General features: G+C 39.9%; 1 protein-coding gene across 1 annotated transcript; it reads left to right on the top strand.

The window, feature by feature from the left end:
• Positions 1-1,765: 1,765 nt before the first annotated feature.
• Positions 1,766-22,744, top strand: LOC115794997 (four and a half LIM domains protein 3-like). Its single transcript, XM_030750734.1, has 7 exons — positions 1,766-1,981; positions 16,476-16,640; positions 17,668-17,842; positions 20,871-21,039; position 21,093; positions 21,209-21,395; positions 22,127-22,744. Exons 1-7 carry the CDS (start codon positions 1,964-1,966, stop codon positions 22,276-22,278), a joined length of 867 nt encoding a protein of 288 aa, XP_030606594.1. The 5' UTR covers positions 1,766-1,963; the 3' UTR covers positions 22,279-22,744.
• The last annotated feature ends 844 nt before the right edge of the window (positions 22,745-23,588 follow it).

Genomic DNA, 23,588 nt, shown 5'->3' with positions numbered 1-23,588 from the left:
ACCCATAAACTATGCTGTCCTGGGAAAATTGTAGATTTCTACAAAGAGGAAGAATAGTTGCAAGTCCCATCAAGAAAAGGGAGAAGGGAGGACTGAGAGGAAAGCACAAATTTAAAGTCTGTGGACAAATTGCAGGGCTTTTATATAACTGGTAATAAGATGTGTGTTATAAATTCATATAACTAATGGTTATGTTGGGCTGTGGCTAAATCATAGGATAACCTATGGTTAATGGACGTACTCGAGGAGAGGAATGTCGAGTAAGGAGAATTTCTCCAAGATCCAAGGTAATAAGATGTTATTCCATCCTCATATGTCTACTAGGAGAAAGAATAAGGAACCAATGCTTACACTTCATATTGTAATACCACACTCTTTATATGTGGAATAACAGAGAGAGATACTTCTGGATAATATCATGAGGGAATTATTGATCCACTTACTTCCAGTGATCATGAAATTGGTGTATCAGTTACTTTTAGATGTCATGTGGATTGAAACCCTGATCCTACTCACTAAGATATCTTTTAATTGGACTACTATATCTACATTAATCTAGTGGCAATCACCAGCCTACCTAGAACAGGGTTTTTGTTTTTTGTGAGCAGCAATGCCATCATCCTTCCCATTGGATGGTCTTGTACATTGGCTTAATTAGGTAATAATTTGAAAGCATGTGGCAAGCAGTCCTCAACCACGCAGTGATGCACAGCAGGCATCAAACAAGGCAACAGTGCCTGCGGCTTAAAATGCCACCTTTCAAAACACTGTAACCCCCAGAGAGAGTGGGCTGTTAACAAAGAATTTCTCCTGAGCAACACACTAGCAGGCCTCTGTTCTCATAACAGATGTCTTGGAGAGGTAATTAGAGCTTGGCTCTGTATACCTGCACTATTTATTCCACCACGGCACTACTGTATCTCACCTTTACCCCATGCTGCAGTGCTAGTTGTGTCTTTATTTGGCTGTAACTTCAGTTTGCCACAATCCCAACTACACTGGTGTTGATTGCTTCCCAAATGCTTTATAGGGTTGGCTCTCACATCTGCAAAGAATGAACCCAGACTGTGACATCACAACAGAGGAAGTGCCGTCAATAGAGTTTGGGTGTGAGGCAAGCTGTTTAGCATGTGCACATTTTTTATTTGAATGTTCACGAATGTTTGCTGTGTTGCACAACTGTCTCCCAGGAATGAACTCCGGGGAAGTTACACAATGGCCTGTGTGAAAAGCTGCTACATGTTCAGAAGTGTATTATCTTGTCTGTGATAAATGCAGCTCTGTTTATTTGGAGTGAAGCTGTAAGAGAGAGCGTTTCCCTTGCTTAGCATAAACACTGTGAAAACGTCTGCTCCGCATGATGAAACTAGCAAGTGATCAAGAATGCGACTCTTTAGCCAGAGTATCTTGCTCCATCTTTCTCCATCATACGTCTTTTATGCCTTTTGCACACTTGTATTTACAGGCATACACACATGCATACTTTTCTACCATTTCACTTTCATCTCTATGGGTGTGTGGCAGAGACAATAGTCTCTGCAGAGGAAACAGGCTGAGACAAGCCAGGCTTGCTGCATATACAGAAGTGCGGATTTATGTCAGTCACTAAATTGTGCTGTATATGACAGTTGTGCCCGAGGAGAGTGCACTCACCACTGGTTGGGTAGCATTTGGCACTAATTTTAAACCTGTCAACGATGCATTGAATAGGTGTACAAAGAGGGCAGGATGTTTTTTGGCCTCCCTTGCTTCTCTGTCTTCTCTCACCTTCATTGGATACTGACTGGCCCTCATTCAGTGCCTTGGAGGAGCCATAAATGGCAGAAAGTGGCCTTCGTCTGGCTATAAAAGGACGTTAGCTTCTCTATGAGAAGATGACGGTGATGTACGAGAGGAGCGAGTAACAGAACTGGGAAGGGATTTTGTGGCTTCTTTAGCTGAAGTGAAAAGCGAGAGTGAAAGGATGAGATGGATAGGAGAGGTAAGCACATGCATTTATCAAAGGGCTGTTACAGAAAGGTGTAATCAAAGACAAATGCAAGTTCCTACTGTTTATATTATAGTCTCTGCACCACCTCTCCATCTTGGAGAAATTTCTATTAATTTGCAATAATTTCCACAGCTATTTACTCTTATTTCAAAAATGCAAACAAGCAAAAGAACATGTTGGGTGTCCAGCGATGCATCTGGCAGCATCTCTCAACTATGCACTAAAAGTGCTGAAAAGTAATGCAGTGTTATCATTACAGTGAAATACTACCTTGTTTGAAAGTGCATTTGCATTGAGCTCGGGATGTTTGTAGTGAAGAAGATCATTTACTTTTAGCACAATTTGTAATCATTCAAAGTTGCGCAGCACCAGAAAATTAGGTGTTGTTTTACTTTGACTGGTATTTAGCATAATCACCTGGGACTGGATACCATCAGGTCTGTAGCAATACCACACACATACAATACCATATGTTTTTACTAAGAAATTTTGCTAAGAAATTTACACTAAGAAATATCTGTTGTATGGGTATTTTAGAAGCTTAAATGAGCACACATTTGGGAAAACAATGAGTAATTTTACATACATTTTCAGATATTTACTTTTATCCTGTATTTATTAATGTCTGTTGAAGAAATATTGTGCTGTGGTGCAATTATTCTTGCATACATATATATATATATATATATATAAATCCAAGAAAAAAATCCAAGATATAGTCATATGATGACTGGTTGTCCTGCCAGAGCTGGAAAAGCTTTAAAGGGCACACAAAATAGAGCATGTGGTACATCAATACACATCTGGCAAAATGAATTTGAAGAATAGTACCTTGGAGTGCTTTTGCAGCAATTTAATTTAATTTGATGGGGAAAAATTATAGATGTCTGGATCTCATTGTTGAAGCCTTGCAGAAATATGTTTTTGTGTCTGTGGAAATGTCTTTTTTTCCGTGCCACTCAAAGCATTTTATCTTCTGGAACATCACAAAAAAAACCAAAAAACCTCCCCTTATAAGCGCTCAGTAAGTAGATTTCACTTCTCACAGATAACCATGCAGTGTGTTTGCTGTCTTATCTGAGCATTCTAAGAGACATTGTGTTGTTCTCTTCCCATATGCCTAGAAATAAAGCTGCCTCTGTGATGTTGTAGTAATTATGTGACAGATACAGGTCCGTGTTACAACTAGCAGCTTGATATACTGTATACGGCCTGGGCAGTGGGCCAAACCACCTACGGAGATGGTGTTTGACCACATTAGCAGCAGCACAGTGCAAATATAACATTTCTCTGACACAACATTACAACCTGGTTTTAAAGAAATTGGATGCTGACTTGCAGTGATATGCAAATCACTTAAACCCTATGGTTAATGGAAAATAGTATGAAGACATATCAGATTTTGAAGCTGAGATATTCTACTATGTGGTTAAAACATGTGTGCTGGATATATGATAATAGGTCCCAGCAACACATGCAGATTGTACATAAATGGATATAAGCTTTTCTGATCCTCTGCTCACATATATTACACACAAAAAAATCATTTTTAATGGATTAATTTCTTTCTTATTTTGACTATAAGAAGAGGTGATACTTGTGATCTAAGAAAAGATCATTTAAATGTTTTTCAAATTAATTTATAGGAGCACAGAAACAGAAACTGTTGTTCACGTCAATTCATGTCTGTCCAGTTTCATTTATATGGCACCATTCCACCACAACAGTTAAGTCAAGGCGCTTTATATAGTAACATAAAGACCCTAGAAAGTAACCTAAAGACCTACAAGGTATGGTTAAGACCCTGTCAGGTCTCACCTTCTTCCACCCTGCTGAACACTGCTCACAAGTCTTCTATATTCATACAGTCTGACAAACATCACGAAGCTGTTTTCTTTACTTGTCCTAAGGTCCACCATACGTTTGCAATTCTGTCAGTGCTTTAATGGGCCTAAACATTCAGCTTCAAACAGAACCACATCCAGTGTTGGCAATGGAAATTAGATCAATGGGTAAAATTCAGGCCAGACGGTGAGCAAAGCAAAGCAGAGGGCCAATGACACAAGCGCCATGACTTCACTGTGGAAGTATTCCACCCCCCTTAAAAACCCCCGTCCCTCATCGCACGCTTTCTCAACGCTGGTGAGTGGAAACTGTTTAAGGTTTAATGATTGCTGAAGAACAAATGGAGGAAAAGTGTCCTGTAGTATCAGAAGGCATGCCACGATCAAGCTCACTGGACACACGTCTTTAGGCTTTGGATTATTACAATACCTCTGCACAGCACTTTGTTCCATGTAGCTTTTAAACTTTATCTACATGTACCGCTAGATCCTGCATGTCCAATTGTGAAGGTAGACCCATACACCCTCATCATTTACACTTAGCGAAACTTAAATTTACATTTTATTTGATTGATGAAGAGGCTGTGAAACCATGATGCAATCCTTGTGGCTTCAGCTAACTTCTCACTTTGTGTCTGTTTTGTGTTCTGCACAGTTCCCAAATCCTTCTAAGCCAAGAATTCACCTATATAGGAAAGAGAAGCAGGAAAAAAGCCGAATAAGGTCGCACAAGAGTCGGGTGAGAGCTCTGGTTAATAGATTGAAAGAGATAGACAGGCCTGCTTCGGAAGCAACATAATTCACCAATGCTATCAGTGTTTACCAAAGCACCTGTTTTCACATCGTCTCTCCATTTAACAACTGCAGCTGGGTCTTTGCATTTTATCACTGATAATGAATTAGGTGGGGAAGATGAATGGTGTTTTGCATGGCTGCATGATAAAGAGATCCCAGTGTGTGACACGCTAAGATAAGGACCTGACGGATTGCAGCTTCTTCTTCTGGCAAAGTCAAGAAACAAGCGAGGATTTCTGAACTTGTAGCTCATCTCGGGACTTAAAACAATCTCAGATAAATCCATTGGGCTGTATTGTGTATCACAGGAGCTGCTGTTTATATATATATATATATATATATATATATATATATATATATATCCCCAGGTAACTACACAATTAAGTTAATGTACATATGCTTTTTGGCCTTGTGAGTGCCTGCAAAAGCTCAAATTATAACACAAATAAATGGTAAGAACTGGTAATGTGCAAAGACTCATCGTCTGAAGTTATGCTTAATGGCAGTAGAGAAAGAGGGGAAAGGGTAGGTGTGTGAGCAACTGAGGGGCGTGGGGAGACGAGCGGTGGAGGCAGTCCTGGATGCATGTCAGCATGATTTATGGACACCTTTTGAAGTGAGCTCATTGCAGTCACAGAGCCTACCTGCTGCATTTCAGAGCTAAGACATTCTCCTGGCAGCAAGGCAAGGGGGATACATGACCTCTAGGTCACTAACCTCCACTAGTGTACAATCATATATGCACTTCCTGGTTTTGTAGCCAATCATCAGTGTGTTTTTTTGTTTGTTTGTTTGTTTCTACCAAGCAAAATCGTGCTGTCAGGACATCAGTCACACGACTTGGCCCTAGGAAACCTATTTAAAGGTTAAAGCAAACAGGGAGACTGACAAAGAGGAAAAGGAGGCGGCTGATCTCTGGATCATAAAAAGTGGGTCACAAGAGATATGTTCCTACACAGCTCTGCTTTTTTTTGCATCAGTATGCAGAAATATGAAGGGAAATTTATGCTATCTCAAGTCAAGTCTGAATGGAAACTGATTTTTATCGTCCTTTGCACTTTAAATCTCACTTTACAGTAGTCTCACCACCAATTACATCATTGTTTGACTAAGTAAGGCTTCCATCTTCTGATCTGCTGGTGAGGGTCCGGGTCTAAGAGGGGCCTCTTTGTCAGCCTAGTGTGAATTCATCATTTACTCAACATGTTTAGATTGTTATAACCAAGATCTTCCCACTGTGTTTGAAAGTCATTCCTTAAGGCATTAGGTTGTTTGACCCTATCAGCTTCATTATGTGAGCAGAAAGCTGGGGATCATACATATGAGAGATAATTACACTCAACAGGAAGTCCCCACAAAGGAAGTTAAACAAACTGTGGGTGTGTGTATGCAGCTGCTCACTCCACTCTTCATGCCACTTATTGCCCCCTGTTTTGGTTGCAGTGTTTATTTTTTGTTTGATCTTTCTACGCTCTACCCTCAGCTTTGTGTGTTTTGTGTGTGCATGCATTAGGTGTGTGTGTAAAAACGCCTTGTCCTTCCGCGGGACTGTTTCACTGTGTTTAGACATAATACGCCTGCTTTCCATTGTGACTGTGTGTTTGCAAAATGTATGTGAACATCTTTCTGAGAAGTCCCAGAGATTTCTTTGTTTGGTGTAACAGGAAGAGGCAGTGTGTGTGTGGGTGTGTGTGTGTGTGTGTGTGTGTGTGCATACTGTTGTAGACTTCTCATTGTTATCAACCCCATGCGAGTCAAAGGGGTCATTGGCCAGTAGGAGATGAACCTGAATATGATTCTCAGACCAAATACCAGAGTAAAGGAAGTAGACAATATGTTTTTTTTTTTTTTTTGGGGGGGGGGGGGGGGGGGGGGGGTGTTGTTTGTTTGTATTATGACTGGAAAATAATACACTTGCATTACAGGCTTCACCCTTGAAATAGTGAGGAAGTCCAGAGTCTCTGTTTCCGGATGGCATAACACTTGAATTTTCACATTGCCACACCATTCCTATTAAAACCCTGGGTTCAGCCCTCAGGCAGCAGTGTGCAGGATGAGCTAAACGTCACTGCCAAGAGGTTTATGGTACTAGGGAATGAGGGCACTGTTTACTAGTTGCCATGGAAATGTGTCTGAAAAGGGAAAGAATGGCTACATGTACTGGAAATCATTTTTAAGCCAGTTCACATCTGGCATGTTTACTCTCACTTTTCTTACCCACTGTAATGCTCTTTCGAAAATATGAACCCATCTTTTCAGGGTAACAGTGTCAAAAGGGGAGAGAGGTGAATCATTTGGTCTGCTGTGGTTATGACGCATAATTTGTGCAGCTGTTGTCAAGAATGCAATGAAACCCATGCAATCCCTGTGTGTTCAGTCAGTGAAAACATCCACCTGCTTATTACAGATTGCTGAATATTCATGTCTGGGGATGTTTGGATGAACGTTTGAACAAAGAAAGATTAAACAGCCTCCTTGCCTTGGTATTAACCTCAGGGTCAGGTGTCATCACTGCAGACACGAGCCGCAAGTCTGAATGAGTTAAAAGTAATTGCTTGCACTTGTGAGTCTATACTGAACAGTTGTGTGTGGCATGCACAGATCGCTCAGTGTGCGGCCTGTGAAACTCTAGCCTAGTTCCTTGATATCCTGGCTAGTTGTACTGACTCAGCAACAGCAGACCACCTGGGAATGGCCAAGAGTCTATAAGAGCCATTTTGTGTCTCTTGGTTCACAGTAACCCTTAGGGCTGGCTTCCCAGCCATGAATTAAGCCTAGTCTTAGACTACAAACTTTATCATTGGAGATTTTCATAGAATTTTTTTGTTTGTTTTTGAGTCTGGGACTAGGCTTAATCCACGTCTGGGAAACTGGCCTTTAACCTTTAGTCTCTCTGTGTGACTAATAGCCACAAAATCAGTGTATAAGCAGCAGTAGTCTGAACATGTTTAAGTCAAAATTATTATCATGCCTACTGGGCTTTCTCACCTTTTTGGTTATGCTTATCAAGTATACTTTAAATATAGACAGAATAGAAGTGCATAATTAAATAATTTTGCATTTGAAACAGTATTGGATAACATTATAAGTAGGATGAAGTGGTGGAGTAGCCAATAGCCTCACAATCACAGCAAGGCTTGATTTTAGGGTTGAGGTTAGAATCATAACGTTTAGGGTTGAGCAGTGTCCTCTCAGAGACAGACGTACAAATGTGTGTGTACATGTTAATTCATTTTATGTTTTGTTTCAGAGGTATAACTCTACCTTGAAATGGCAGTTAAAATTCCTTATTTCATTGTACTGAAAACTGTGCTACAGTGCATCAACTATGCATGGTCCTTTCAGACAGACTCTAAAGGAACTGTAAAAAAGTATAATAAGAATGATTACTCCTGGTGTACAGCTGCTCAGATCAAGGCCAAAGGCTGTATGGGGGCTCATGGGGCTTGCAGACCCATAACTGAATCACCCAGCTTGCATGTGGAAGTGCCCTGACCTCACTAAGCATATTTCTGTGCTTAGCTCTGAATGGAGACTGGCCATGCTGAATAGATGTGTAAAGTGGGGCGTTTGAAAATGGGAATACATTTATTCAAACTTTATGCACAATCCTCAGCAATGACGAAGCAGGTGACTGAAATGGTTTTCCACTGAACTGTGAAGGATTCAAATTTCAAAGGGATTACCTATCCTTTGGATCACAGGGTTGGGGATGGCAGGGAGGATGTGAAGATAGCTGGACAGTGACTTGCCATGTTTGAGCACAAATCTGCCATGGGAAACTTTGGAGAAACAGAGTTCCTGGGATTAATGGCTGTGTTTCTTCAAAGAAAAACACAGCCATGCTAAATCCTCTCATAAAGCTATACAGAAGGCTTAGAACAACTCCATTCACTATATTTATTCTAAAACTAGCATCCACCTCAAAGCAGGAGGAAGACTTCCAGAAAAGTGGACTCTTTTCAGCACCTTTATTGGCTTCCCCCTTTTTTTTTTTTTTTTTTTTGGTGGCTTTGTTTTCTGCAGGAATCACATTTTTTATTGTTTGTTGTGAATTGACTGTTTATCACACATTCTTTTCAACCCTGCTGTTTCTGAATTTCTTAATTTCCTCTCCTCTCACCACAGTCTTCCACCTTAAATATATTCAAAGATTAACTAGCAGACTGTCAGCTTTTCTTTTTTTTTTCCTGCTAGCTTTTACGATTTTCTTTCTCTGTCCTCACTCCCGTTCTAGTTTTCCTCCTGTCATCTAAACATTTACCGGCAAATACCAGCACAGAGAAAGAAAGAAAAAAAAGCAACTTTTCTTGCATTCTCAAAGCAGTGACTCTCCAAAACCTCCACTGGCACACAGGAGTTAACTGCATAGTTCCCCCAATGCAAACCAGATGTGAGGCACTAATGTATGGCAGCATTTTTTTTTCTTCAAAGGGAGACAAATGTGAGCCAAAAATGTAGCCTTTTGACCATCTGCACACAGTGATATAAAAATAAATTCAGATTCAGTTCACTTCCAAACTTTCCCTCATGGCGGTTGGGACAGTACTATATGATTTAAAGTAATTGTAATGTTATTGTTTGGTGTTGGTGGGATATTGTGGAACACTCGGATTGAGATGGGCTTCTGGAAAGGAAGAGATGATGTGTGACAATCGCATTTTCAGCTGGGCTCTTCTTCACAGAGCTTTGCGATCCATGTGCGCGCGGAGGCCCTCTAGCTAACACGTACCCTCAAGTCTCAGTTTGCCAAATGACTGTCAGGCTATGAAAAATGTATGTTTTAAGTGTAGCTAAATTAACGTCAGTGCAGGATGTGCTGGGCTTTTGTTTATCTTTTGTACACACATAAATCATTGTGTCAGATCCTTTTAATGAACGACTCCAGAAGGTTTGAGGTACGGTTCTTTCAAGCCAGCCAATATTCACTTGTAGCTTTTCCCTAATGCTGCTTTGTGCACCACACAACAGACTGAAGGCTAATATTAAAAGACATCAAGTCATATCCCCACACTTGCATGGTCATTAAAAGTTGCCAAGAATGGACAAATTACAAAGGCCATGGTGACATTTTCTGCTACAGGTAGTCATTTTCTTCCTTTATGTTTATGATGTTGGCTTTAATTTGAGCCTTCTGTCGCCTCCCACTCCACACCAGGCGGTGTTTAAATGCTCAGAGACAATAACAGGTTAGCCTTCCAGTGTCTGGTCCTGTAGCCTATACTCTGTCGTCAAGTCTGACCCAGGCCGCCGCAGAAGAGCAGTCTCAGATGACCCTTCACCAAACCTTGTCTACTCCCCTCTGCCCTACTCCCCTCTTTCTCATTACTGTTGCTCAAAGGAACTCAGCAGATGAAAGCTTTCTCTCTATATCTTTCTATCTGTATGCTCATCTAAGACTGAGAATGTGGGTGGCCTAAGATATCCTCCAATGAAAGATGGAGAGTGCAAAAATGACAACACATCTAGCAGAGCCAATAGCATCTTAACAGTGGCTGGGTGCCGACCCCATCAAATAAACTCTGATGCCTGCAGAGTTTATTGCAGAGATTGCAGTTTGAATTTCTTTCTAAGAGTCTGTATAATTTCTACACTAAACAGTGGGATATCTAACTAAACTGGCAGTGCATTGTGGTAGATTTTCTGTTACTTTTAAGTAAGCCAAGTTGTTGCTTAACAGTGGAATTAAAGTGTTTTTTTGTATTTCCAGAACTAGCCCTTGTACGCGTTTAAATAAGCACATCTGTCTTTGAATAGAGCTGCAACATTATCTCTCATTCATGAGCAATTTCCCTTTCTTCCTGTGATAAGAGCCGTTGCCTCAGTGTGTCCTTTTGATTGCTGGACTTTATTTATCTGATCTAGTGAAAGCCAACAGGAACAGCGTACCAAACAACTGACTAATTTAACAAATATATATCAGTGTCCAACTCTGTGTTTGTTTTATTGTGACCTAAATATTTCTGACCACTTTCAATGATCCTCATAAAAACAGTCATGCTGATGGGATTTAGTTTGCTGAGTGACTTGTCTTAGAGATTATGTGGATTTGGAAAATTTTCCCAGAAGGTCTAACCTTAGTTGCCAGTCCCTTGAAAGGAAACCATGTATGTAGTCCATGTGACACTGTGCCATAAACCTAAGTTCTAACCCATTAAAAAAAATCTTAATTGTGCAATTCATGCCTTTGCCTGCATCAGTCGGCATAATAAAATTCCTCCATGGTCATGAGTCGCTGGAATGAATAAACTCAAACAGCATCTCCACCAGGCTCTTTTCAAGTGGCCACTGGATAGACACACAGACGTGTGTTTTTGATATGAGTTTTATTTTTGATATGCTCAACCGGACTCTAAAATGATATACTTAAGTGTACTGTACTTTTTCCCCATCTCAAAGCCAGCCAAGGAGCTTTACTGTGTCTGGAAGGTGTCCAGGCAGCAGACAGGACACAGCGTGATGGTATCTGTTTATCCAGATCAGGGTTATTATAGTTAACGAAAACGAACGAAATAACGAAAACTGAAATTGAAAAAACATTGTCGTTAACTGAAATAAATAAAAACTATAATTAAAAGGAAAAAACGATAACTAATTAAAACTGAATTGTGAGTTTACAAAACTAACTAAAACTAACTGAAATTATCGATATAAACTGACTTTCATTTACTTGTTTTTTGGGGGGTTTTTTTTAAGCCTTGTGGATTGATATGAAATCATTGTTTCCGCTCTCCGAGTTTAAGCTGGGAGCGCCACAGGACAACTGTGTGAGTGCGCATGTGCGTGCGCTCACCGCGCTGGTCCGCAAAGTAATTGCTGCGGTCTGCAGAGAAAGCGGCAGAGTCCCGTATGGAGGTTCTTTGAGTACAAACACCTGCACACGACCACAAGGTAATTAACACACACAATCCAGCTACACAAGCATAAATGCGGACATGAGGTCGGACACTTCCGTAGGTTATATACAAAGACCCTGCAGGTTTAATTAGCAGCATCTAACCAAGCTAGCTCCAAAACAGAAGCAGCTTCAGGTGGTGAGAACATCAGGATGCAGCTGGATTTGACCTTTGACTCCTTCAAAGAGTTTGTTTTTGTTTAACACCACATGTAGGCGTTATTAATCTGCTGCACTGATGCTGAAGTTTATTGTGAAGTTTATTGTAGAATTTATTGAGTTTGGGAGTTCATGTTTTTCTTTGTTTCTCCTTGCTGATGTTCATGTGTGTCCTTAATATTACACACATTTAGCATGTCTTGTGAACAGTTGGTTGACTATATTTCTTTAAACTGTATCTTTTGTCAAGTTTTCATTACACAATAGTCACTTTTGCGCCTTGAATCTTGCACCTGATCAGGTATGAAAATACTAAAACTAATACTGAAACTAACTGAAACTAAGCATGGAACCAAAAATAAAAACTAATAAAAACGAGCAAAACCACTCTGAAAACTAATTAAAACTAACTGAATTAGAGAAAAAAAAAGTAAAACTAACTAAAACTAAACTATAATGTAAAATCCAAAACTATTATAACCCTGATCCAGATGCAGCTGTTTCACTTTTCATCTAATTTAATTTAAGACTTGTCATAAGTTTAAGTTCCTTCTCCAGGGTGCATTTTGCTCTTAATGTCACAATCTTTGCTTACCATCTTTTTTCCTTTTTGCGCTTTATTTCTATTCCACTTCATCACAATCGCTGGAACCTTTACAGAAGGAAACTGCTGTGTACTTGAAGGTGATCTGCACAAAACACACTCCATCCTCTAGTTTGTGAGACTTTCTGCTGCCAAAAGATCGAGACAGTTAAAGTGATTGAGTGAATCAGGCCTTACTATCCACAATAAAATCCACACTTTTCAAGTATCCACTTGGATTTAAAAGCACATTTGTCACAACCGACCTATAAACACAGACCTACAATAATAAATACAGCAGTTGCTCTTATACTTAAATGGCTTCTGCTCAACTATTTTATTGCATGCACACCTCATATTACAGCACAGCCACAACTTTTGTTTAATTTCCAACTTGGCATTAAATAAAACCATTTTAAAATCCGCTGCCAAAGTGCCACAGATGGGCTGCAATGCAATTTCCTCCATTTGTCATGCTGTCTTATCTGGGTACACCCACTTGCACCATTTCTGCACTTCTGCACCATTCCTGACTTTTTTATGTTTGAGATATGACATTTCACCATTGACTGTTTAATAATATTCTCATAATATTTTTTTCTCATTGTTGTTGTTGCTGAAAATTGCTTTGTTTCCCTATTAACATGCAGTTAGCAATGGCTAAAAACAGGCACACTATTGCTCACAACTGTCCCTTTATGGACAGACTAAATTTAACAGTAGTACTATATACTGCAGCTCATGCAGTAACTTGTGCAATACACAGCCATCTGCTTTCTGTGGTCAAGATGTTCTCCTTCCTCAGTTGGTGTAGCATGATGTTGAGTGCTTAGTCTAGCCCTTGGTAAAGAAGGAAAACATACAGACATGTTCTACAGATAAGCTGCAGGGCGGGGGCCAGATCTGGCACATTTGTTCCCAGTAGGCTGTGTGGCTGTTCATTTAGAATTAACCAGAGCGTAAGCAAAGTTTGGGCTGGGGATTAATAGGCCTGCCTGTGGGACCGGACTGGACAGGGTGTTTGCTAGCTCTTCAGTGACCAACCATGTCTATGTTGCCCAGCAACAGCGTGCAGTCTGCATGCTTGGATTGGTCTGTTGCTCTGTGGTGTCTAACAATTGACCCTGAACTTGACCTCCTGCCAATCATGGAGGGCTGTAATGACTACTAGAATGCAGCCTTGGCATTCCTCTACTATCTTATAGACTGATATATGAAAACAAGTCTGAAGGTCTGTTTGCAGCACGTTTCAACACAACATATAAGTCTAAAGAGTTGCATGGGCGTGCAGGAGAGTATGAATTTGCAGTTAATTTTACATAAAAACATTTGATTTGACTTTTTTGGTGATAAATGCCATTCTTAAAACAGATGAGTCAGCACTCAAACACAATTCTGTGTGAAACACAATTTTGAAACTATGACTGACATTCCTGCAGAGTCAAGCTCACTGACCCCACTGCTGCAATAAATACTGCTTTGAATATTATAGATTGTCTATGTAAAACAGAGATTCTCTCTTGGTGAAGAAGCACTATAATTAAACTTCAGGCAATATTTCTGGGATTGTGTAGCTGTAGTGATGATTTCCCTGAAAAGCCCACACTTTTCCCAGGGGAAAGAATTCAGTCACACTTGTGGTATTTTTGAACATTATTAACCCAGAGTGGGTCTCTTAGTCACTCAGTACTGGACATGAAGGTGATAGACCTCTGCCAGAAAGCTAGTATATAGACAGTAGTAGATATGCAGCCCTCCCCCGGCTTCCAGACTAGAGTTCACTGTAGCTTCTCTTCTCTTCTCTTCTCTTCTCTTCTCTTCTCTTCTCTTCTCTTCTCTTCTCTCTCTTCTCTTCTCTTCTCTTCTCTTCTCTTCTCTTCTCTGCTCTTCGTTCTCTTCTCTTCTCTCTCTTCTCTTCTCTTCTCTTCTCTTCTCTCCTCTCTTCTCTCCTCTTCTCTCCTCTCCTCTCCTCTCCTCTCCTCTCCTCTCCTCTCGGCCAGCAATTTCTGCATGCAGTCATGTCTTAAGCCATCACTGCATGGTCAGTACACTGACGTCATGCCCTTCTCTGTGAATGTCTGCTATTAGAACTTCATTTCAGGCTTTGCATTGGTATTTGAAGTAAATCACTGAAACTGTAACATTAAAAGACCCGTGAGTCAAAGAAACAAAGTAACATACAATATATGTGTAGTAGGTTCTGGAAAACTTTGCAATTACTTCTAATGTCCATCTCCAGAGAGTTCTTTTGATACTTAACCCTAACCTAATTGTTGGCAAACTAAATCTTAGACAAATCTGAGGCTTAGCAATCCCTCCCCAGCCCAGGCAAGGGATGTACCTGAGATGTTTTGGTACCCTCTAAGGTATCAGAGGACATATTTTTGCATACCTAAAAAAAAACTTTCTTTAACTACTTCTGTATACCTTTTGTTAAATAAATTGGAAGACTAAATATATGTATGAATTTGACAAAGGCAGTAAAAAGGTGTATGACTGGCTGTGGAAATTAAATCTGACAACGCACGTCACAGCACTGACTTCCTGGCTCTATGAGTCATGCCTCATCCCGTTCTTTTACCTGGCAAGCAAAGGCAGCACATTGTGTACCTACCTGTCACTGCACATGATATTAAGGTCGCAGTGCTGCTTTTGAGCTCCATATTTTGTTGATCTAATCTTGACGTTGTGGTTACATGGGCCGATGGCAGCATCGCGGGAATTTTTCTGATGGATGGCACATCAAATATGCATAAAGTAGTGTTGAAACACATACTTTATTCAGCACCTTGATGGCACGACACAACCACAGCTGCTTATTTTGAATTTTGCCACAACCCTCAGAATGTAAGACATTCAGTCATTAAATAGAGTGACATGGCAGTGTGGTGATGTATGCGTGTTTATATACACATGGCCACAAGGCTGTCAAGCATTTACACTTTATATCTCAAGGTCATTGAAAAAGGTAAAAGTGTATCTTTAGTTTCAGGAAGCATTACTATGCTACCAAAACGCCCATTGCTGAGTTATAGCATAAGAGGACTTTTCTTGGTGGTGGATCCTGTGTGATTTGGCTTTGTTCTTTTCTTTTCTGTGTCCCCCTGTGTTTTTCTGTAAGTGTGTGTGTTTGCATGCGTCCCATGTGATTTGTGTGTATTGTGCTTGTGCGCATGGACCCATGGGTGTTTTTGCAGGAGTGTGTGGGTGTAAGACAGGCAGCATAGGACCAGTTTGAAGTTTGATTGATTATCTTATCAGCGATGATTGTTATTACTGGGTGGTGGGAATGAATAGCCAGCACTACAGCCTGCCAGAGAGCTGGATCACTTATCATTGGGCTTTTCTCCAGCCATGCTGTAATGTTTTGGCAACCTGATACTGTTACCACAATGCTCACACAATGTTATTCTGTCAGTTTGTTGTTCGCTCAGTCATGATCAAGGGGGCTTTCATACAACGGAAACCATGTTCTTAGACAGTATACCTCCTATTATCTGTAGAGGCACACATTGTAGCTGCATCTTATCCTGAAAGGAAGCCACTTGCTGAGCAGTCTTGTTCAGACACCCACACAAACACACTTTAAAATGCTTCAACAGATTTCTGTGTCTGTTGTGGTCCATGCTTTAATCGCAAATAGATTCTTGCCTCATAAATATTTACAGACATGAATGATGTTTCGCGCGTTGTGCAAGGATTGTACTACTTCATTCTGTCATAATCACAGCAGAGGTTGCTCAGTTTGATGTTTCAGTCTTTAGTTTGCAGATTTTAAATAGTTCATAGAAACAGGAAGGTGTTGTACTGAAAGACAGCAAGTGAAAGCTCACTCTTCCTCTGCACCTACCACACTTTCACCACACAGTAATGTTAATGTTAGTTAAGTTAATAGGCATTTTGAACTGCCTCTCACTCGCTCTCTCACTGCTTTCCTGCATCTCTTTCCACTTGCTCCCACTTGCGCTGTGTGTTTTGTTTGAGCTCAGTGCAATTGCTGGTACAAGCTGAAGTATTTACAACATAAATATTGGCAGTGAAAGTCTACACTGATGTTCAGCTGCTGTGATGGAAAAGGTGACTGAATCATGCTTCAGCACACTCCCATCTTTTTTCCTCTGCTGCTCATTGTTCTCTTCTATTTTTGCATTTCTTAGCATTTTTTTTAAAACTCATTGCTGACCTACATGCATCCCTTCTGTTTTACAGAGAATTACAATGGCTGACCGATTTGACTGTGACCATTGCAAAGAATCCCTGTATGGCCGCAAGTACATCCAGTCTGATGACAGTCCCTACTGCATCCCTTGCTATGACAGCTTGTTCTCGAACACATGTGACGAGTGCAAAGAACTGATTGGCCATGACGCAAGGGTAAGGCATCCCTTTTAACATGACTAGACATGTAATCAGCTATGTGCTGCACAGCAAGAGTAACAAGTTGAATACATATAGAATTGAAACTGAAACGGGTTCTTTCATTTCATTTTCATAAAAAGATAAAATGGTGATTTTATATAAAGAATTTCCTTTTGGAATTAATTCCACATATGATGCATCTCTTTCCACAGTGTGAACTTTGCATTAACTGTTTAAACAAAGATAAACCACACCAAAGAACTAATCCAGTTAGCTTTAAGTCATTTTTCCAATGTTTTGACATGGCTTTGAATGGCTAAAACAGAAGTTATGTCATGTTAATGATGCATAATTCATAGGAAATGAGGCGTATTCTATATATTTTGTGTGGCAAGGCACTGTAAAGGCTAATTTAGTGTGCAATTATGCAGGCAATTCCCACAAAGTCCACATAAGCCAATGAACTAATTTTGCCTAAGATAGTAAAAAAATGCAACATGAGGGAACGTCTGTCTCTTTCCCACAATCAAGTTCAAATTTAATCCTCTCTTAATGGAAAACACTAACACGAAGTGGATCATTTAAAACCAATATGTTCCATAACGGAGTCTTCTGAGTGGGGATATGTCACAGCGCTTGCTAGTTTCCGTAGCTAAAAATTCCAATCAGTTTTCAACACCCTTGAGCGTGGTGAATGATAAATGAAGCCAGCATTTTCCTGGCTTAATGCCTTGTATACAGTTAATTCACTACACATGCCTGACCTTTAAAATCAGAGGCACACACATAAGTGCACACATGTGCAGCCTCCTTGTTACTGCATATACAGACATCTGACCCAGCCCGGGCCAGCACTCCTCTCTGCTCATCCTGTATTATCCCCTTAGTTGCCACCTTTATATGATTGCAATTCTGAAACATATGAAGAGAAATATTATGGAGGAAATGCATCATAATTCAATTCAGTTTAATTCTTGGACAGATTTGTAAGTGTATGAAATGACTTTCAGTGTCCCCGTTGTCTTCTTTGTTCTGCTGCCAGGAACTCTTCTACGAAGACCGGCATTATCATGAGCACTGCTTCCGCTGCTTCCGCTGCGATCGTTCTCTGGCAGATGAGCCCTTCACTAGCCAGGATGATGCACTGCTCTGCAATGACTGCTACTGTAATGAATTCTCCTCCAAGTGTGTAGCCTGTGACAAGATTGTCATGCCAGGTAGGTTTCTGTGCAGAGGGACTTTGAAGATAAGATGTGCCTGTTAACTAGGTTTCTGGTCTAAATTTGGCTTGTAGTTAATTACAGTTTTTTTGTGCATGTATGTTTATGGAATATTCTTCTGATGGCAGTAAAAAAAGTTCTGGCACATTTGAAACCATGAGCTGGCAGGAAAGAGTTGACTGAAATTAAAATAAAAACCCAGTGTCAAAAATTATGGCACTTTACTAATACAAATTGAAAGTTGAAATATAGCCATCTAACTTGAAAAAGACTATAACACGGGAAACTCCAGAAAGCAGGGTCAAATGAAAAGTATAAAGTAAACAATAAAGCAGATACAAAAAGAGGGAAAAGCGAGGACCTTGAAAAAGGATGGACATGAGAAAGGCAAAGACAAGTGTCCACAACTGTGCACCAGCCAGGGGTGAAAGTTAGAGAGTAACTGACAGTCTGCTTTACTTGACGTCTTTAAGTTAGATCCTCATGACTGGCAGGCTGGCAGTAAACTGATCGTAAAAAGAGATAGGGAAATCTGTAAATTCCAGCACCCCTGTAGCAGCTTACGCAGCCCTCATAAAGCTGCAAATGATTCACTGAAGACTACAGTGTTCCCCCCTTATTCTTCTTTTCTATTCAGTACTATGTGAGACAGGTTTACAGGGACACTTTCTTGCTTGCAAATAACTGCACTTCTGTATTTCCACTTACCATCCTTTGTCATCAGATAACATAAACACCCTCCAAAACAGAGGCATACTTATCATTGTGTAATAGCTGAATGATAGTCTTAGAGCTTAGTGTTGGTGACTTGAGGAGAAAAGCAGTTTACACTAAAGCCGTATAAACTGATTCCACAGAAGCCGCTTGGGTTGGCAAGATTGTTCTGATAAAAGTACTGAAATGCTTTCATTGCCAGAGATCGTCAACCAGATGTTGTACATTCACAGACAATGGTCCTCTTCATCACTGAAAATCATTTGGCACCATCAGCGTCTCTATTGTTGTGTGGACTATAACTATGGCATCTTTTGTTATAGAACAATTGATTTGTCAAACAAAAGAATCATACAAGGAACAATCAAGAAGTTCTGCTACTGCACCTGGAAAAGCCAAAAACTATAAGTGATTTAAATTTGGCCTAAGCTAAGTGATATCATTTTAATGTCAAGGATTGTCACTGTTGAGTGCTGGGTCTCCGACTATGAACCCGGAGACCACAGAGTATTTCCAGTAGAAGAGCCTGGAGTTTCCAAGCCTTAAGAGCAGTGCATCAGGTCAGGCACACTGTGAATTTTTCCCATAGGATCAGACTGTGAGTGCCAAGTTCTACTGTCCTAAAATGGGATTCATGGTACCATGTTTGTGTCTGTTTGCGTAGGTATTTAGCTATGCAGAGTGAAGCATTTGGGATATGCAGTCAACAGAGATGCGCTTGTGTGCAGTCCTCAAAAAAAAAAAAAAAAAACGAACAGTACATAGCTCAACAGAGATGATGCTATTGTATAGATTGAATGCTGATTGGTTTAAAAGTGGGACTAAACAGGAAAGGGAGTATTCACCACGGAGGGGAGACAGATGGATGAAAAAAGTAAAAAAACATCAAAGATCAAAAGAACTGCATGAAAAAACACACAGTGGCTGCAGCTGTTTTGGTTTGAATACTTAATTTCACCGGCAGTCTGCAAAGGTGTGCAAAGGCTCTGCATAGGACCAACGCATAGCCATGCCAGTCCGTTGACGCATGAGCAAGGTCGTTGTGTGCAAATGACCTGAACTACGGCACACGTCATTGTGCAACAAGGTGCCACAATCTTCACTCACCTCTCACCCCACTCAACAATTTTAGCTCCTTGCAACTTGAAGTTGAAGGGTGGCTGTTTTGACAGCCTGGAGGAAATCCAGTGTGCATCACAAATGTACGCCTGCAGCTAGTCAAAAACCTAGCAGGAGAACTGGGGGCAGTGTATAGCTGTTCAAGGAGATGACCTTGATTCAAACGTCAACCAAATGTGTGGTAGTGGAAACTTTTGATTGCATCTTGTATATTTGGGAGATCCGTTTCTGAAAGAGTTGTGTAAGTGTGCACTGTAGCAGCAGAGTACACAGTGGTTTGTGGTGCAAGAGCAAGAAGGCCCTTAGAGTCAAGAGACAATTTAAAGCATGCTGACTTTAGATTATGTGCAGAAAGCATACTTTAGGCGTTGCTTTGAATTGTAAAGATTAATGCTAAAAGGAGTATGTGAATTCAATTAAATACTTGGTTCTTATGATTCCTAATTTAGGCAAATATTGCTTTCCATGAAGATATTTTTTTTTTGCTTTGTTATAAACTCACTGCATGTTTAAAAAATGTTTAAGCTTATTGCATTCTTTTGAAATTCCTCCCTTCCAAAAAAAAAAAATTGAGAAAATAGCACTGAGTTATATTTCAACATGTTCAATTTTATTATATCTGTCAAATATGCATGCCTAACAGTTAATGTTATCCTTCTCAAACCACAGTAATTCAGACCAGCTTATAATCTGGAAAGGTTTGCAGGGGATTTTGGTGTCTTTGATTGGAGATCATCACAGCATATTGCCTAAGGCAGTGAAACGTTAGCCATCTGCAGACAGCAGTAATACAAGATGTCAGCACAACACAAACCACTACGTCACTGTAGAATAAACCAACCAGTATAATAAAAAACTCAACAGGCGTGGGATATAAGATGAATTGGTTGAGGACACTGAGGGGAAAATGGCATTATCCCTTTTCTTTTAAGGCCTGCCACCAGTTTTCACTTGTAGGAAACAAGTATGGGGCCTGTGTTATTATGATGTAAAATAAGATTTATATGTCTTCATGCAATTCAACGGTTTTATTTCCTATTTTAATAAAACCACAAAAAAATAGCAAAATGATCTTAACTATCCTATAAAGACATGTAAATGATGCTAGCTTAGCACTTTTAAAATCATTCTTTCCATCACTCTTTTTCTGTCTGTGACTCTTTGCTTTCTTTCCATTCCTCTGTTACTGTAGGCACAAGAAAACTAGAGTATGCTGGTTCTACTTGGCATGAGGGCTGTTTCATCTGTCACAGCTGCGCACAGCCAATTGGCTCAAAGTCCTTCATTCCCGACAAGGATGAGCACTACTGCGTGCCCTGCTACGAGGACAAGTTCGCTCCACGCTGCACACGCTGTAAAAGGTCAGCAAAGCTGCCACATTGTTAGCTGTGTTATTAAGGCACATTGTTTGCAGAGTTTGAGAAACTGGTAAACTGCTACACTTAAAACACACGGCAGACATGAGTTGGATTACATCTCTGCAGTAGTGTGCCGGATTCCCACGTGACTGTTGATCTTTTCTTTTTAAAGACCCTGACTAAAGGTGGAGTGACCTATCGTGATGAGCCGTGGCATAAGGAGTGTTTTGTGTGCACCAACTGCAAGATGCAGCTGGCAGGTCAGCACTTCACCTCCCGGGACGACAGCCCTTACTGCCTCAAGTGCTTTGGCAGCCTGTACGCCAAGAAGTGTGAGGCCTGCAGCAAACCCATCACAGGCAAGATTGCATCACTGTGTATACAGCACTATCATGGCTTGTGAAGATTCAAGATTCAAGAAGTTTATTGTCATGTACACCGCAAAACACTGTGGTTATGCTGAGCAATGAAATTCTTACTTGCGACTGCTTTACAAACAATTGAAATAAGCAACTAAGTTAAAATAAAATTTAAGAACTAGTATATTAGGAAAGTAAAAGTAGAAAATAAAAATAAATAAATAATAAAGCAAGTCCAATATATACAGATATATACAGATGAAAGAAAGGCAGGTAATCACAGTTTGGTAATCAGTCAGTGGTTCAGTAGTCTGATGGCCTGTGGATAGAAACTGTTTTTTAGTCTGGTTGTTCTTGCTTTTACACTCCTGTAACGTCTGCCAGACGGCAGGAGTGTGAACAGTGTGTGCTGTGGGTGGGTACGGTCCTTGATGATGTTGTGTGCCCTCTTTATTTGAAGCTGTGCTACCTTTAGTGCTACCTTATGGCTTTAACCACAGTGGGTACATACAGAGAATTTAAGGCCAAAAAAAACCCAAAAAATTGTTAAATGCCATGAAAACCTGAAACTTATCACTGGGCTCAAATATCACCTCTTATAAAACAGATTAACTTTGCCTAATGTAGATTTTTCTGTTTTCTCTCTCTATCTGTATATATATGTGTATGTATGTTTGCGCACATGATTATCAACTTTCAGCAGTTTGTTTCTCATTGTTTTTCTGTGCCAGGCTTCGGAGGAGGAAAGTACATCTCATTTGAAGATCGGCAGTGGCATCAGCCGTGTTTCACCTGCTCGCAGTGCTCTGTTTCGCTTGTTGGTGCTGGCTTTTTCCCTGATGGTGACAGAATCTTATGCCGTGACTGCCACAGCAGCCTATAGAGCAATTATTTCCCATAATCCCACCTTTCCCTCAACTCACTCTTTATTATACCGAGAACCACAAGTCATTACCAAGATAGGTAACACAGGCTAACACATACTGCCTCAGGTCATTTTTTTATAAGATGTCAGTTACTTGACTTGATTCTAATCCAGACGCTGGTGTTCAAAATCTTGTTTTGATGCTGAATTGTTTGCATGAACCACCACAAAGATTTCCCTAACCAAATACGTAATGATTTTATTCATGGAGTGCCTTTATTATTACTGTGCAAACTGCTTGTCACTTTGCAAACCATTTCTTATTTTTTCTATGAGTAAAATGTCACTTCAGGTAGAAATTGTGCTCTGAAGAGAAGACACCGAACACTGATACAGTCTAGTGTATAAATCTTGCAGTCTGTATTTTAAAAGTGTAATGGAGTTACTGTTTTAATGCTCTTCCAACTGCAGTTTTATGCATTTTGAATGTTTCTTTCCTCACGTGTCAGTTACCTTTCTCTGTTGTTTGTCTTTCTTTGTTCATCTTAAACATTTACTGTATATAATGATTACGAAGGAGGTGGGACATTTTTTTTTGTAAAAGAAAAGTTTAAAGAATTAGACAATTTTTTTATAAATGAAAAGTAACAATGAAAAGAATAACATGAAAAGCTGAACATATGTTTAGTATCGTAGTCATATTTTGTTAGTCACTGCAAATTGTTTGCACTTGGGTATGTATGTGCACATAAAACACTCACCGTGCCCTGCATGTAACTGTTACAAAGAAGAGGCACAAAAAATACAGAGCATTTTTTTTTTGGTCATGATCTGCTTATGTTGAGCTTTGCAATGACACTTTTTACATAACATTTCATTTTCTTTCCTTTTTTTTTAGTCATTGTACTGAATCTTTTTTTTTATAATCATGTGCAAAGAGCCAGCATTTATAACCCAAAAGAAGCTGAAACAGCAACATTACTGCTGTGTGTGGCAGGAATATGCACCGTCTTTCATGATTGGCCGCAATAATTATTTTGTTTCTGTTGATGCTGTTTTTTTTTTTTCATTGTAAGTTTGTATGATATAATGTATGTGAAAAAAATTTATTAAAAAAATCTTAATAATGTCATTATTTCAGCTTTGATGCTGGTGAGTCAGAGTTGCCAAATATACATTTTAAGATGGAGAACAGGCCTGTATGAACCTAACTGTAACTCAGATGAGAATGGCTGAATTGTTAGTTTATTTTTGAAGCCTTTTTGAAGCCTTACTAAATAAATTCACACTGATTTTGATGTTGCTGAGCAGTTTTTGTATTCTCTGTG

This window comes from Archocentrus centrarchus, chromosome 16, assembly GCF_007364275.1.
Source record: "Archocentrus centrarchus isolate MPI-CPG fArcCen1 chromosome 16, fArcCen1, whole genome shotgun sequence".
In the NCBI taxonomy this organism is placed as follows: Eukaryota; Metazoa; Chordata; class Actinopteri; order Cichliformes; family Cichlidae; genus Archocentrus; species Archocentrus centrarchus.
This window is presented reverse-complemented; position numbering and strand designations above follow the sequence as displayed.